Raw genomic sequence first — 17,562 nt, 5'->3', positions numbered from 1 at the left:
CTTTCAGTGCTTGTCCTGGAAAAAGCTTGCACTTGACCATGATTTGACGTCCAGTGCTTTGCTCAGTACTCCTACAAAAGTGGACAGTCAGAAACTTTCTCGTTGTCAATAATGCAGAAAATGAGTCTTCATAAGGAATCAAAATTTGGTCCACACTGCTTCAGCTGAAAATTATTGGTTGGACCTCTGAATTGGTGTTCATACATACACTAAAGGTTCAATGAAACAACCCATGTCAACCAGTGTTCTCAAGCAACAAACATGGATCCAATCCTTCTAGTCTCTGTGCCACAATAAAAGCATGCACCTTGTCTTGAATTTGAACCTTCTTGAATTTGAACCCAACTACATACAGGATTTTTCTTCACTTCCCTCAGCTTCATCAACTCTCTGATACTATCAGCTTCACCCCACCGGCCTGCTTCAGCGTACATGTTTGATAGAAGAGCATAGTACCCAGGATGATGTGGCTGCAGCTTAAATAAGTGCTCAGCTGCCCAAGAACCCAAGTCCACATTCCCATGGAGTCGGCATGCTCCAAGGAGCGCAGCCCAAACATTGGAATCTGGTTTAACTGGTAGACCAGTAATAAGATTAATGGCCTCATCCATAAGCCAGAACGACCAAGAAGATCAACCATGCAAGCGTAGTGCATCTGTGATGGTTCAATGTTACGTGCAAGCATGTCATTAAAGTATATCTTCCCCTTATTAAATAATCCTCCATGACTACATGCTGATAGAACTGCAATAGAAGAGACTGAATCGTGTTCAACACCATCCTCTCGTATGGCTTCAAACATATCAATTGCACTATGTAAATCACCAAGCATTCCATACCCTAAAATCATAGTATTCCATGATGCTACATCCCTGTTCTCAATCCTATCAAAAACCTTTTGAGAAAGATCAATCAGTCCACATTTGGTATACAAATCCAAGAAAGAATTTGAGACAGAGAAGAGGAGGTAAATTCCAATGCAAGCTTTTCCTGTTTTGGCGACGACGTTCCTTGTTACAAAATGAATTTTACTGAATCTTCTCTGCCGTCATCATTATTGAGGGGGCATTGGATCTTGTGGAAGTTATTTTTTCATACATCAATCATGCTTTTGTTATCTTCTGTAAGTTGTCAAGGTGCTTGCTGACACTTGCACTTGCTATATGCTTTTTCTTCAAAGAGTCGTATGTCCATCCTAGTTAATTGCTTCCTTTCTTCTGTAATTGTTACGCCCAAGCCCAAGGGTCTCAAAGGTGACTTAACTTGGAAATTGCTTATCTTTAACTTCAAAATGTCTTGCACAATATCCCCCAAAGATGAATTTCCATAGTAGAAGAGGTGAAAGGAAGAACAGAATTGGGGATGAATGTACAGTTTGCTTATCAATAATGGTGGAAATTGGGATAGCCTTGTGAAATGGCCTCCCACCTTCAACCACGGGGTTTAGAGTGACCAAGGGAGCACAATAAAATGCTAATATTTGGCTCCATGGAAGGAGGTCGAGGGTGGGTTTTATCATATTAAAATAGGGGTGCTCTGTAACTCTTATAACATGTAAAAAGTCAAAATTAAGTTTAAGTCCGCATAGACCCACACCACATTATTTTAAAATGTTACTTCAACCCGCCTCGCCTCCATCTTGCACAGCCTTAAACCCACACCTCCCCACATAGCGTTGAACCCCCCCACCTCCAATCCGTCCCGTTGCCATCCCTAAGATCCATATACATCTGGAATTCAATTTTGGAGAAATGTGAGAAGTTGTCAAGGTGGAGATCACTGTATTTGTCGGTGGGAGGCAGACTGACTTTTGATTTATTCTGTCCTAGATGCTTTACCAACTTATATGATGTCCCTATTTCATATACCTCAGACAGTGGTTCAAAGGCTGGATAAAATCAGGAGATCTTTTCTGTGGCAATTTACTAAAGGGAAAAAGGTTGTCTCCTGGTTAAATGGAATAATATTATCAGAAGCAAAAGGCAAGGTGGATTAGGCATCAAGAACCTTAGTAACCAGAGCAAAGCTCTTAAGGTGAAATGGCTATAGAGGTACCCACAGGAGACAAACTCTCTGGAGCAATATCATCAAAACCAAATAGGGGGAGTGAGACAATTAGGTAAGCAAAGAAGTTACTACTCCTTATGGTGTTAGTCTTTGAATATCCATTAGGTTCTTTTGGCCTTCTCTAAAGAAGTCAATCTACTATCAAGGTCCACAATGGCAACAGGACTCTCTTTTGAGCAGACAAGTGGATGGGTCCTGACAGTTTACAAGTCTTTTTTCCTGATATCTTTGTTTTGGCTCAGCACCAGTACAAGACTGTTGCTGAAATGTGGACACAACAAGTATGGATTTGATCCTCGGAAAACTTTTAAATGACTGGGAAATTCCAAGAGTGACGAACTGTACAAGTATTTGGAGAATTTTCATGGACTGCAAAGTGGAGAGGATTGCTTATGGTGCAATGGGCATAGAAAAGGCATATATAAGATGGAGGAGGGATACAAGATGACAAACCATAATGAAGCTCAGATTAGTAAGTGGCCTTGGAAGCACATTTGAAAATTCAAATTGCCACTTAAAGTGACATGCTTCACTTGTCTCTGAGGCTGTTTTAACTCTTGATAATTTGCAAAGAGGGGAATTTCACTATGCAGTAGGTGTTTCCTATGTGGGAGGGATGCTGAGACAGTTAGACGGCTCTTTCTACACTGTAAAGTCACTGAACAACTGTGGCAGATTTTTTTCAATCTCAGAGGCTTTTCACGTACAATGCGTAGTAAGATTGATGACACTCTTTCAGTTGGGAGGAAGCTGGATTTGGTGCTAGGAACAGGGACAGATGGAGGATAATTCCTGCTTGTATTTGGTTGACTATATGGAGAAAAAGAAATGACAGATGTTTTGAAAATAGTAGCATCAATGTGCAGGAGATTAAACTTCAATGTATTTTGCTGTTCTGCTTTTGGTGTGCAAAAGTTTACTCTAGTGAGACTGAGTCAATTCTAGATGTTTTAGAGTCTATTTTGATAGTAGGCTCAGTTTTGGAAGTCTTTTTACCTTCCTCTTTTGTAAAATTTGTTTGTCCAATACTACCTAAGTACTGATTTTAATACAAATGTTTCTAGTTCCAAAAAAAAAAACAATTGGTGTGTAAGTTCGTAGAATTGTAGTGTTCTCATAATCAATCCTCATAATATAAAATTAAAGAACTGCTGCTGGATAGGAAAGCTGATATTGAAGCACTGTCCTGTCACAGTAATCCTTTTCATATTCTCCTACCTTAATCTGGATGTTAGTATCCTTGCTATCTTAGGTGGATATTTTCTTTATAATTAAATCAGAAAATATTTTTTTTCTTTTATTATCAGAAGGCCTAGTGTTTGAGGCTGAAAGCATTTATCATGTGCCATCCATTGACCCCCTCTGTAGATTGTGTAGGCAGCCAAGCTACTTAAAGATAATGATGAACTATCCTCTGCCTATCCTATGTTGTTAGAGAAACAGTTGATTTTAGGGATTTATTGGAACCTACACTAATGGAGTTTCACTTTGTAGCCCAAATACTACAGCTCCTCAACTAAGTGCACAAGTTCGTGCAGAAGTGGTTACTTATTTTATATTTTTGGTTGGCTAATCTGCACATTAAGCTGAATATAATTAGGATGATGTTCGATCATGTCTTAGTTTTTCTTTGAAAAAGTTATGTGCAATTTGTTGGATTAACATGCTCATTAATAATCTACAGTGTGGTACAATCTCCTGGGTCTAAGCGGTCAGAAGCATTGCTTGAGCCAAGGGAAACTGTTGTTCTTACTCCTAAGAATGTGCAGGTTTTTGTTATTTGTCGTGTTTGTAGTATCTATTGCACAATTTCTCAAATTTTACTTTTGAAGGGCCAATTTTATTTTACGATATATGGTTTTGAGCTACTTATGACATTATTATTAATGCTTCTGTATCTCAGGCACTAAGAACACTATTCAACATATCTCATCGGCTGCATAATGTTTTAGGTCCTTCATGGAGCTTGGTGAGTTAGTCCTCTATCTGCATCTACCGAAAGATTAGAACTATATGCACCTAATATTTGCTTTCTCTAAATATGTACAGGTACTGGAGACGCTAGCTTCGCTTGACCGAGCTATTCATTCTCCACATGCAACTACACAGGTACCGATGGGTTTCAAAAAGAAAGGGCTAGTTGCACTTCAATTATAGTTTTGAGAGAACAATCTCTAAAATTAAATTGACCTTCTTCAAAAATGATAGGCTAGTGGCCTTAAAAAGTTACTAGAATGCTATAAAGAGCCCGTTTGGATGGCTTATAAGTTGGTCAAACCAACTTATAAGCCCTTTTTAGCTTATTGTAGTGTTTGCCTAATGCTAACTTTAAACCATAAAGTTCTTAAAATCAGCCAAAAATGAAAAGTTAGGATTCCTAACTTTTTTTTTTCAAGTGCTTAAAGCCATTTTCTTTGACCATGGAAATTACTTTTATATTCCTTATATTTTAACTAAATTCCCAAACTACCATTTTTATTCTTTTAACCCTAAAATTCACATCATTTTCCTCATTTCTTCAGCATAAGCACTTTTATCCAAACACTCAACTGCTTATTTATAAAAATAGCTTTCAGCACTTCAAAATTCTAAAAGCACTTCATACATAAAAGTTATTTTTTTTAAGCCCATCCAAACGGGCTCAAAGTCAAGTAAGAAGGGGAAAACGGCAGATTTCGTTAGCTTTAAGGTTCTCTGTCTAGTTTTTTTTTTTGAAATTGGCAGTGTTATCAAAATTAAAAATCACAAAAAGGCTCTAAGATCCGTTGGTGCTTTAGCGCAAAACATAAATAAAGTGTGGGCTTTAATGAAAAAAGACCCAAAGGGAGAAAAAAATGAGTGACAAATACACAAACAAAGAACTTGAAAAATAATTATGATAAAGTGAAATATCAATTGATTAGTGTTGTCTCTTCAAAAGAGGTTCATTGGCGAGGAAAAGTATGTCTTAGAACCTTGATGACGACACTGAAGTGCACATTCAGCGAGGCGAAGCACTCAACACATTTTGAGCCTTGCTTCAGCGCTTAAGCGCACCTTTGATAACACTAGAAATTGCTACTGTTGTATTCCTCAATATTAAGGAGTATGCTAGTATGCTGGAGACCACCAAAAAGAAACAAAAGTATGACAAAGGATAACAAAAGACTACAAAGACCCTAATAAATCTATAATCTCATCGACATCGTCAATACATTGTTCTTTACACCAAAAGTAAAAAGATACAATACAATTCCACTTTACTCTCTGATTGAATTGGACCTATCTTCAAAATATCCCCCATTTCTTTCTTTCCACACTGTCCACCAAACACACAAAGTAATTATCCTCCGCCATTTCTTTTGGTTCTTACTCCCCCCATTCTAATCCAGCAGCTCAGTTCTGGCATTGTCCTATTCACTTTAGTGAGACTAAAAAAGATTGCTCAGATTTGGATAGTGAATCTGCAATGTAGAAAGAGGTGATTATTTGTTTCTGTAGCTTCCTTACACATGAAACATCTGAAAACAAAGGGCAGACCTTTTTTCTGCAATACCTCCTGAGTAAGGCAGGCCCTTCCAGCAACTAACCTAGAGAAGCGTTTTACCTTGGTAGGTGCTATGTTTTCCCTTATATCCTCCAGAGAACCAAGTTACCTCAGCACCAGCCTTGACACCTCTCTTGTAAGCCCCGTTGACAGAAAAAATCATCACCGTTATGTCTCCATTTAATAGTGTCGGGCACATCAACTATTCCTGTGAAAGCCTCAATGTCTATCAAGTTTGGCCACTTTTTCTACCTTCCAATCATTTAAATATCTCCTAAAGTGTAGGTTCCATCCTTGAGGAGGTCAGCAGTCATTCACTGTTTCATTCTTGTAGAATGAATGGAGAAACAAATCATGATAAGAGTACATCTAACCAAACATCCTCCAGAACAGAATTGTATTGGCATTTCCCACTATTAAAAAGATGTCTTCTTTCAGCTTGTCCCATAACTTTCTGATGAATTTCCAAAACCCCATCCCATAGTTACTAGAGACCTCATATGTGCACCAAGGATTTTGTTGTCCATATTTACACTGGATTCCAAACCCCCACCCCATAGGCATCCCTATTAGTGGTCAAATCCTATTATCCTCCCCGGATGGTAGAGAAAGGAACTTCTGCTCCAGATCATCTTCGTTATCAGAGTCCAGACTTGAAATCACTGCCATCTTCATGAATGTTTCCAAGTCTTCCAAAATCGACGTGAATTCAGATGGAAAAATAGATAAACCTTGGGTTATATTGATCTCAATAATGGTTCCGAAGTAGGCTTTGGGCTGGAAGTTAAAACAACAGGACCAAAAGAGTTTTTTTGACTGGTCCGGATCTGGTAGCAAAGGTGGATTTAAAAGAGTTGGGTTTGGCCCCACAAGCTCTTTTAAATTTGACAACTCAGCACTACTACTTGCCACTTGACCTGTATCCATCACTTCCTGCTGAGTATCGAACAACAATATTTGTTGGATAAAACCTTCAACCTCTTTAGGACATCACCAACCCAACACCTAACTTTGCACCAAATCCTATTTTGGTGTAAAATTTGGTGGTTTTCATCTCCAACGCAACACTAAATTTCACACTATTATAGTGTGAATAGTATCACACCAAATTTGGTGTGACACTATTCATCAACACCAATTATATTCATGATTATTTTTATTATATAACATTTTTGATTTAACATATTATAAGTTGTATGTTTTAATTAAGTCCATAATATACCTAGTTATTTTTTATGTAATATGGTTATAATATTAATTTTTAAATCTTAATTTTGGTGTATAAATTTTATAAATTAATTTCCGTATATATTATTTTTATATTAAATATAAGTTAAATTTTATTATAAATTATAAGTGTAAAGAAAAAACATAACATTCACAATAATGAAAAGTGCATAGATAATATGTTGTTAATAAATAACACAATGGACTTTAAATAACATAACAATAAACATTCAATAAAGTTGTGACTAGCCAGTGTTATGAAAGGCGATCGCCTAGTCGCCAATGGCGAGAGGCAAGGCGAGGCGACCCTTCATCGCCTATTAGCTTTGTGGCGTGGTGATCTTCAAAAGGCGACGCCATGGCGACAAAGGCAAGGAAGGCGTTGCCTTTTGTATTTTCTTAAAAAAAGGTGACCAATTTACGATTTTAAAAGTTAAAGGTAATTTTAGGATTTTCTTTCCAAATTTTCACAGTTGCACTCTTAGATTGCGACTGCGACTCCAACCAATCGACTCGACTAGACTTCTCCGGCGACCAGCCAGACTTTTTCGGCGACTCCAAAGTCCAACCAATATGCATTTCTTCTTTTGTTCTTCAGATTTCTTCTTCCTTTATTCCTTTTTCCTTTTTCTTCTTCAGGCTTCAGAGTTACTTCCACCTGTTTTTTTCTCACTGTTTTGACTTTTGTTCTGTTTTTTCTCATTCAAGTTCTAGACTTTTAGTATGTACTATCTGTTTTTAGTTTTTGAGTTGAAATATTTGCTAATATATTATTGCTATTGAGATTTTGATTATTTATATATGCAATTAAATATTTTTCTTTTTTGGTATTAATTGGCGCCGCACTTCAAAAAGGCGAGCACCTTATTGCTCGCCTCACCTTGTGGCGAGGCAGACTGTTGTCGCCTTTTGGCGCCTTTCGTCGTCGAAACACTGTGACTAACATATATCAAAATTGAAAAATACAATACATAACATTAATTTAGAAAATTACAACAATAATTTAATAATCTGGCAAGTCCTTTCCAGATCCACTAATATCAGTAAAATATTGAGTGTATGGGGCAGAGAATTGTTGTGGCTGTGGTTGCGGCGGTTGAAATTGTCAACTTCTTTTATCCATTGTTCATTTTTGTTCTTGTTGAATAAATTCACGAATATTTGGCTCACCAATAGAATCTAAATTTGACGTCAAAATTTTATTTTATTTCTTAAAATTCTTTTACTTTCAAAACTCTATCTTTTATCTCCCTGTCTAGCTGCTTGTCTGCACTTGACTTTGTCAATAACTCAACCAGCCAATTATTTTCTGATTGGACAATTTTCACAGCAGTTGAGATTTTTCTCTTCATTTTTTCTTTCTTCATCCCACTAGGTCATTTTGATTATGTGGAATCACTTGCAACATCCTCATTTAATTTTAGTGAAAATGATGATAAATTAGGAGTTGATATTATAGGTGAATCAAGAGAAGGAGTCTCAGACTACGATGATATAAGAGAAGAGCTTTATTTTCAAACTTTTTTTCTTCAAGCATCAATATCTTTAACTTCAAAATCTTTCATTATATCCCATAAATTTAAAACCTTTTTTTTTAAAGTTTGGGTCTTGCATAAGTAAATATGTTGCTTGATTAATATGCAAAAAATTGTAAGTAAAATATATACAAATAAATATAAGTAATTACAAAATAAATACTCACAATAGCTTTATTTGAAACACCAGTAGGATACAAATTTTCAACTTGTCATACACAACCATTTAATTTTCTTACTACCCTTTGAATAACTTGGATTTGAGATTGCACCGATGTGCCCAATACTCCTCCTTTGCATTATTGTATGTTTCTTTCACCCGACCCCAAAAATGATTTTCAGATTGTTATACACCCGTTGTTGGATCCTGACGAATTTCTAAATTAACTTGGCATAATCGTATATCTTCATTGATAGAGTATCCTGCAGATCCATAAGACATTTTTGCAATTAATTAGAGAAAAAATGAATATGGATAAATAAGGCTCTTCTTTTATATCATCAATGTCTGATACTCCTATAGATTCACCTATAGTATGATCTTTTAACTTATCATCTTTTTCACTAAATTTAAATGAAGATGTTGTAGGTGATTCCACATTATCAAAACGACCTAGTGGGGTGAAGAAAACAAAATAAAGAGAAAAAACTCATCTATTGTGAAAATTGTCCAATCAAAAAATATCCGGCTTGTTGAGTTGTCGACAAAGTCAAGACCAAAGAAGCAGCTAGACATGGAGATAAAAGATAAGAGTTTTGAAACTAAAAGAATATAAAGAAGAAAATAAAATATTAATATCAAATTTAGATTCTATTGGTGATCCGAACATTTGTGAATTTATTCGCACGAACAAAAATGAATAATGGATGAAAGAAGTCAACAATTTCAACAACTATAACCACAATAATTCTCTGCCCCATACACTCAATATTTTAGTGATTTTGGTGGATCTAGAAAGGACTTGCCAGATTACTAAATTATTGTTGTAATTTTCTAAACTATTATGTTATGTATTGTATTTTTCAATTTTAATATATGTCAGTCACTATTTTATTGAATGTTTATTATTATGTTTTTAAAAGTACATTGTGTTATTTATTAACAACATATTATATTTGCACTTTTTTTGTGATGGTTATACTTTTTAAAACAATTATAACTTATATTTTATATAGTAATAATATATACAAAAATGTATTTATAAAAATTACACAGATATTTAAAATTAATATTATAAAGATATTACATAAAAAATAATTAGGTATATTAGAGACTTAATTAAAAATATACAATTTTATAATATGTTAAATTAAGAATGTTATTTAATTAAATAATCAAGAATATAGTTGGTGTTGATGAATAGTGTCACACCAAATTTAGTGTGACACTATTCACACAGTATAATAATGTGAAATTTAAGTATCAGGTTAGATATTAAAAACACCAAAATAGAATTTGGTGTTGGGTTGGAGATGCCATAATAGAGCTTCTAGTATTTTCCATACAATATAACCAAAATTCTGAATCTGATGAGTACATAGTAATGTCGTATGACTTTCCCCCGATTTGAAATAAAGCCTAAAGTCCATTGAAAAGGTAACTGGAACAAAGTAAGAGGTGTAAAAAAGGAAGGAAAGGAAAATCCCGGTGTGCAAATATCACCGTAAAAAGGAGTATAAAGGCCCAGAAGGGACTTCTAAAAAGTTACCTTGGGGAAAGTGCCTGGGAGAGAAAAGGAAAAGGTCAATTTTTTTCTTATCTATGTTTTCTCTCTATTATTACGAGCAAACATTTCCGAGTAAGAAGGGAGTGAATTCTGGAAATAACATAGTAGCTAATAAGCATATTGTATGAGCTAATTTACAACTCGAGCCTTTAGTTCTCCGTATCATTCAGGCTTAATCTTCATTTGTCACCACCGAAAGTTGAAAAATCTACTGACTTATCCACTCTTATATACCATGATGCAGGAGGTCTCTACAGCTGTGCCAAAGCTCACCAGAGATTCTTCTGGTCAATATAGTGATTTTCATATTCTTTCTTCCCTAAATTCTCAGGTGCTTGAGTTTCCCTTTTTCTTCTTATTTTCACTGTTAACCTTTTTTTTTGTTATGTTTAAAGATAAAACTTCACTTCTTTATGAAGCTGTTTGAGAGTTCAGCTCTGATGCATGTATCTGCGGTCAAGTCACTGCTTTCTGCTCTACGTCAGTTATCACATCAATGTATGTCTGCAGCTGTGAGTGGCTTTGGTCCAACATCAAGTCAAAAAAGTGGAAGCATCAGCTTCTCAGTAGAAAGAATGTTATCAATCCTCGTCAATAACGTGCACCGTATGTCCTGAAAACTATTTTCCCCATGTTTGTTGTTTCCTTTTTTTTTGTTACACATTGAGGTGAAAATATCCATGAAACATGCACTTAATGGTGTGAGTTACTTCTATCTGTTTCAATTTTTTGGAAGGTAACATCAAATATAATATCTCACTTATTTATTACTCTATTTATTATTCTGAATTTGTCTAAACTGAGAGGATGCATTGCAGCTGAAATGCTATAAGATCAGATATTTTAGTTATCTGGTAAGCTGTAAATGATTTTGACTTCCGTCCCTATCACTATCTTGGTTGTTGAATATATGGTTTAAGTAAATGGAAGTGTGTTTTCTTGTAATAGTTTTAAGCTTTTGGATAACATGGTCATTCAATTTTAAAGTGGTGATAACTTGAATGAAAGGATAATATATTATTCAATAAGTACCTGCATAATTCTATGGAATATGCAGCTGTTTCAAACTTCTGCCTCCAAGTTATTACATGTATAAGAAAAACCATAATAAAGCATACCTGATCTATGAGACACATCTCTCGGAGCCTACTTTGGAAATGTTCAGACTACACCCCTTTTAGCTTTCTAAATTATTTTCTTATTCACAATCATGACTGCCCGATTCACTTGAGTTGGCTTAATAGTTGAAGACTAGGATATATTTCGAAGAAATACAAAGTAAAAAATGGGAAGTCATCGATGGTCCCATAAAGTTGTCCACAGAATTCACTCAGACACTTCAAACCAGCCTTACACCTATTAGATACTCCGTCTTAATAAATGTGTGCCTATTAAACTCCTCATGCAGACTTGGCAGTGAAATTCACTTGTTGTTGAGTTCATGAAACCAGTGTTATAACAGCTTTTTTCATTTTTTTTCCAAAGCATTCCTTTCTTCTTCTATCTTATTTTTTAAAATTTTGTTTTACCCTACTTCTTTCAAGAAAGCCGCCTCTGCCACCACTCCACCACCACAGGTCCATCATTTCGTTCCACCTTAATCTCAGTTCATCCACCAATTTTCGATCCAACAAACACTACATGAGTTATTTTTTTCAAAAAAATAGAAGTTGAAAGAAAGAAGAGGGAGAGAGGAGTTCCGGTGGTCCTCGTCACCGTCTTCCTCTTTCACTCTCTCTTCTCCGACTTTTCAATCCCTTTTTTGTTACTGATTTTTGAGAGGAGAAAGGTATGCATGAAAAGAAAGGACATGGACGGAATGAAAATCCATTGCAATATCCGGCCAAAATCCCCAACTACCGATCTAACTGGTTTTGGTAGAAAATTATTGGTTGGCCAGGTCGGTGAGGTGAGGGAGAAGGGAGGCTGGGTGTGGTTCTGTTTTTATGACAGTTGGGTTCGAGTAGGGAAGACCAATAATATTGTTTTTCTTTGTTGATAAAAAAATGGTTGGCCATGACCTTTCACGGTGAAGTTGCTGGCAGCAATGAGGTGAGGGAGAAAAGAAGTGGGTGTGAAGAAGAAGGGATGGGTTGTGAACATTAGTTTTTTTTCTTTTCATTTTTGGTTATTGGTATGGCTACATTATGATCGTATTCTATAACAGGGGTAGGGCCATTATGGGATGAAGTTATTGGCCACTTTATTGAGGTAATCTATGCCCAAATTTCATAAAATATTATGGTTGTACTTATTATACATTTCCTAATATCTTCATTTTTTTGTAGCTCGCCGATAGTTCAAATCAACATGTGAGAATGATTGCACTAAATGCAATGGATCAATCTATTTCGGCTGTTTTAGGATCTAATGAGTTCCAGGAACATGCATCATCCAAGCTCAAGGGTGCATTCAATGATGTGAGAATTAACCTTTCCATTGGGAGGTCATGAGTTTTTGCATGCAAGGTGGTAATATTCCTTACCTTTGACAAACTCTCTAGGTACAAACTGAGAATACAGAGTTGAGGTCACTGGAGTGTTCTGTCATATCTCCTCTGAAAGTGCTATTTTCTTCAGCTCAAAACATTGATGTTCGTGCTGCATCTCTGAAAATTCTTCTTCATGTTTTAGAGGTAATGTGATCCAAGTTACTAATATACTCCATGACATTGATACAGAGATGCAGAAATCTCCTCGTAATCCTCTTTCACTACTCTTTCTATCTTTCTGATGATATATATTCCCTCAGAGACATGGGGAAAAGCTCCATTATAGCTGGCCAAATATTCTTGAATTGTTGAGGTGCTCATCCAGTATTTCGAGTTGCTTTTGGTCTTTAAAGCCATAATTTTTTCCAGGTAAGAGATCTCTAAAATCTTGGAATGATGCTTTCAGGTCTGTGGCAGACGCTGCTGAGAAGGATCTCATTACTCTTGGATTTCAGGTGATAATCCTAAACATTCATCAGAATTGAGGGTGCAAGTGAACTAGGCCATCTTATGAGATATGCGAGCCTGGTCGAATTTAGCTCAATCTGCTCTCCATTTATTTTGCTTAGTGTTGATTGACTCAAGCCAGCTCATGTAGCAAGACATCCACCAGACATTTTATTCTTTTACCAAAACCAAAAAGAGGAGTGTTGATTTAGTCCCTATGGATGTCATTGAAAAATATCATTAGGAAATATTTTAGTGACCCCGGCCATGTTTGCATAAAGTGGATTGTGGATCTTGTGTAGAGGTTTACCAAACAAACGAAATATTAAGGACAACTTGATGTTTCCCGTTTTCCCGTTTTCTCTTTCTTTGACTAATTTCCTTTTTATTGTCCTACATCTTTCAAAGGCATTTCGAGGAATATTGAAACCTCAACCACAAAATGATCACTCTTTCATCTTTTCTAAAATACTGCTTGAAATTAGATGGTTGGTATACTGATTTCCCTTTTTGTGAATGTTTAGTTTATGTTCAGTGCATATAATCTCAATTATATTGCTGTTGCCCCTACTCTCTTCTTTTTGGGTCTGATTGAAGGAGAGGAATAGGGAGCTTTCGATGGAGTTGGGACTACTTTGTACAGTTAAAGAATAGCCTCTAGTTTCTAATTTCTTTTTGATGCACCCTTGAGGTTCCTATATGCATAATAGAAAATTTGTTGAATTTTGTAGAGAACCATTGTTTTGTATAGGTTATTTACCTATTAGTATACTTCTTGTACTCAAGAATTTTGGCACATTATGAAACTGCTTTGTAAAAATAAATGGGTTGGACGGAGTGCTTCCACATAATTGATGGTGGCTCACTGATGCAACAATCAGTATTGGCTATTTCGACCTTCTTAACGTTTATAATGTAAAATGGTGCGACATACTTGAACACGAAGCTTTAGTTTACATCTGTATATTGAATGTGGTTTGACTGCTGTAATTCTTGCACAGAATCTTCGTGTCATCATGAATGATGGCCTTTCAACAGTACCTGCTGACTGCCTTCACGTGTAAGTTACTTTATGTTCCTGGACTTTGTCTACTTCTCTTCTCTTAGTTTTTGCAGCTTTAATAGTAGGTTCGAACATAACATGTGCATAATGTCTAGAAACCGCTATCAATATGCAAGCTGTGGTTTATGTGTTTAAATGAGAAATAAGAGGCACTCGATCAAGAGGCTCTCAGATAGCACTAGAAACAAACTTAAAACAGAGGAATGAGCAAAAGAAAACCAAATAGTAGCAAAATAATACTATATAATAATGTTATTTCCTTTGCAGATGCATTGATGTGACTGGGGCATATAGTGCTCAGAATACTGAACTGAATATCAGTTTGACAGCAATTGGCCTTTTATGGACTTCCACTGATTTTGTCGTTAAGGGGTTTCTGTATAGACAAAATGAAGAAAAAGAATCAGGTAGAACCACAGGTTGTGTATAGGCTGTCGGTTCCTTCTCCTATTAAAAGAATGTACTTGGTTCTTTCTTCTCTTCTAACTGCTTGATGAAAACTCGATGTTTTATCTTCCTCCAGATATTAATGGAATGAAGGAAGAACAGGCTCTCAGTTTCTCTGGGGAAGTTAATGACCAAGCACTCCAAATGAATATTGTTGGCCGTGACAAATTGCTCTTTTCAGTTTTTTCTTTGTTACAAAATCTTGGTGCTGATGAAAGACCAGAGGTATTTATATTTTCTGTGGAGTTGGGCTAATTTTTCTAGCAAATAAGCTGCTGTGCAACTAATTTTTAGGCTTTCAAGACCATTGCTCTTAGTTTAGTTTGGTAATAGTTTCTTCTCAATCATTCGTTGGTGATTGACCAGAAACTTAGTACGTAATAACATTGGGGAAGATATGGGGGTACAAAGATCTACTTTGTGGCAGGTTTTAAATCATATGAAATCAGTAAAACAGTCACGAGGAATGAAGCCTGGTTCGGATGGGTAGAGAGGAGTAGACAACAGATGTGGCGAGTGTCTTTTAGTGCCAAAGTAATGCAGTGGATAGTGGGAGCATTAAATATGGCATGAAAGGTACAGGGGGAAGCAATTAAGAGATGGAGGATGAACGATCACTTTGCAGACATACTGTTCACGGAAGAATAACGGACGTGGAGGGTATACTAGGAATGAGGGTATTTGGGATGCATGCTGCGGAAATGAGGATATTGAGGTGAATATGTGGGCATACAAGGAGTGTTAGGAATGAAGATATTCAGGATAAGATGGGAGTGGCCTCTGTGGTGGACAAGATGAGGGAAGCGAGATTGAGATGGCTTGGACATGTGATGAGTAGATGCGTAGATGCCGCTGTTATGAGGTGCGAGAAGTTGATTATAGTAGGTACGGGGAGAGGTAGAGGTAGGTCGAAGAAGTATTGGGGAGAGGTGATTAGACATGACATTGCTCAACTTTTGGTTACCGAAGACATGACTTTAGATAGGAAGGTGTGGAGGATGCATATTAGGGTAGGAGTTTTGTAGGTAGTGGAGTGTTGATTTGCTTTCCGAGAGTTTAGGATTATTGGTGTTTTGTCGTTGTACTACCGGTGTTATTGTAGTTCTTGGTTGTGATATCTGTCATCATTTATTATTTATTGTGTTTCGGTTATCGCAGTATTTTGTTGTTCTTGGTCCTTTCTTGTAGGATCTGCACTGCTCTCCTTGTTAGTTGCTAAGCTTTTTCCGTTGTTTTCTTCTTCTTGTACTTGGATTTGCTGCACTTAAGCCGACGGTCTTTCAAAAATAGCCTCTCTACCTCCACGAGGTAGTGGTAAGGTCTGTGTACACTCTACCATCCCCCGACCCCAGTTGTGGGATTTCACTTGGTGTGTTTTGTTCTTGTTGTAGTTAGAGTTACATTAGTGTAGTGGTGATCTAAGGTGAACGTAAATCAATCCTGAAAGTGCTGGAGACAACATTCAGTGCAGGGTGGAGGCATACAACATTAAAGATCGGAAAATTAATTAATACCAGAAGAAGGGGTCCATTACTCCCTGAATCATTCCTATCTAGACCCTATCAAAAGGAGCAAATGGGTAACAAAACAAATTCAAGGGTCGACTATAAAATCCTAAAAGTCAAGAATCTTCATTTCTGGGAATTCTTATTTACCTAGTGGAGATTCTTGGCAGATGCTTAGTGGGTATATATGAGGCTGGATTCTTGGAGATTCCTACCTTGAACCAGGTCCATAGATGGGTAAGCACAATCTGGAAAGCAACACATGGGGTGAATGTCTATGTGATGAATGACTTCACATTCCTATTCAACTACTATCATAAAAGGTGGGAGAACATATTCTCACTGGGGAGTGGATATGTAGGAAATCCAAAGTGAACATGGAGTTCTGGTCACTTAAAGTGGGATGCTGGCCAACAAACATTAAAAGAGACTGGGTTTGGATACGCCTGCTGATTCTCAACTTGTGGTCACAGAAAGTCTTTAAGGATATAGGAGATTTTGTGGATGGAAATAGCAGAAAAAACTTCACAGAAGAACTATCTAAGGTGGGTTAGGATTAAAGTAAAAGGAGATGGAGAGTTTATACCTAATGAGGTGGAAGTGGAGAGCGACAAAATTGTTTACAAAATACCTATTTTATGCAAAATTCCGGCACATGTGATAGTCGGAGTGCGACTGGCGACGTAGTAGATGCAGCAAACATGAAGTTTCTAGCAGGCTGGACAAGTTTTTTATTTCCTCAGAATGGGATGAGAAGTTCGGGAATATCAAAAAGCTGGGGTTTCCATGAGTTACCTCAGATCATGTTCCTATTGACTTACAGCGTGGGAACTGGGAGCCTAGTAGATCCTATTTTAAATTTTAGCTAGTGGTTGGAGGTGGAGGGTTTTAAGGAACTAGTGAAGAACTGGTGAGAGTCTTTGGATTTCTCAGGAAGGCCAGATTTTATTATGGCTAACAAACTGAAAGCTCTGAAACGGAAACTGAAGGGATGGAACTATTCTAGTATGGACAACTTGGCTAATTAGAAGAATAGCATCATGTGTCAGATTTCAGACTTGGACAGACTACAGTAACAAAGACCTTTATCTGAAGATGAAATAGCAGTGAAAGCCAGCCTATGTGATAAGAATCGGGTTACTAGAAAGAAAACAAGAAAATAATACGGAAGCAAATATATTGAGATTAAATATAGGAATTGAAAGATATTTCGAGAATAAAATTCCCAAATCTCAAAATTACGTGTTAAGAATTAATTGTAGTATTAAAAAATTAGTGGATTAAAGCTAATAATGATACTAATAGAGTCAATTCAAGAAATCAGATCAAACGGTGATCTAGACCCCTATTTCAAAGAAATTAGAGACAATAATTAGTATGAGGCTAATTAGCTTCTTTAATTTTCTTTAATAGATATTAACGATACCAAGTTAAGAATTTAATCTTACCTCCTAAAGAATGTTTCTTGTTAGGTTGCAAGATAAATCCATAGACCACACATTAAGGTGTAAAAGAAAGAAACCTTTC

The 17,562-nt window shown here is 36.4% G+C and overlaps 1 protein-coding gene across 6 annotated transcripts in view; it reads left to right on the top strand.

Annotated features, from left to right (window-relative positions):
* LOC129876149 (uncharacterized) overlaps positions 1-17,562 on the top strand; it is a 54,539-nt gene that overhangs the window by 22,449 nt on the left and 14,528 nt on the right. For 5 of the 6 annotated variants that reach the window (XM_055951493.1, XM_055951491.1, XM_055951496.1 and 2 more), the window contains exons 19-31: positions 3,752-3,836; positions 3,971-4,036; positions 4,117-4,176; positions 10,327-10,413; positions 10,502-10,688; positions 12,250-12,293; positions 12,371-12,502; positions 12,586-12,717; positions 12,834-12,886; positions 12,980-13,028; positions 14,022-14,080; positions 14,351-14,502; positions 14,607-14,755. In XM_055951493.1, coding sequence (XP_055807468.1) covers positions 3,752-3,836; positions 3,971-4,036; positions 4,117-4,176; positions 10,327-10,413; positions 10,502-10,688; positions 12,250-12,293; positions 12,371-12,502; positions 12,586-12,717; positions 12,834-12,886; positions 12,980-13,028; positions 14,022-14,080; positions 14,351-14,502; positions 14,607-14,755 — 1,255 coding nt within the window. The remainder of the gene's footprint in view (positions 1-3,751; positions 3,837-3,970; positions 4,037-4,116; positions 4,177-10,326; positions 10,414-10,501; positions 10,689-12,249; positions 12,294-12,370; positions 12,503-12,585; positions 12,718-12,833; positions 12,887-12,979; positions 13,029-14,021; positions 14,081-14,350; positions 14,503-14,606; positions 14,756-17,562) is intronic. The other variant, XM_055951494.1, reaches the window with a different exon arrangement.

Source organism: Solanum dulcamara, chromosome 12, assembly GCF_947179165.1.
Source record: "Solanum dulcamara chromosome 12, daSolDulc1.2, whole genome shotgun sequence".
NCBI lineage: Eukaryota > Viridiplantae > Streptophyta > Magnoliopsida > Solanales > Solanaceae > Solanum > Solanum dulcamara.
This window is presented reverse-complemented; position numbering and strand designations above follow the sequence as displayed.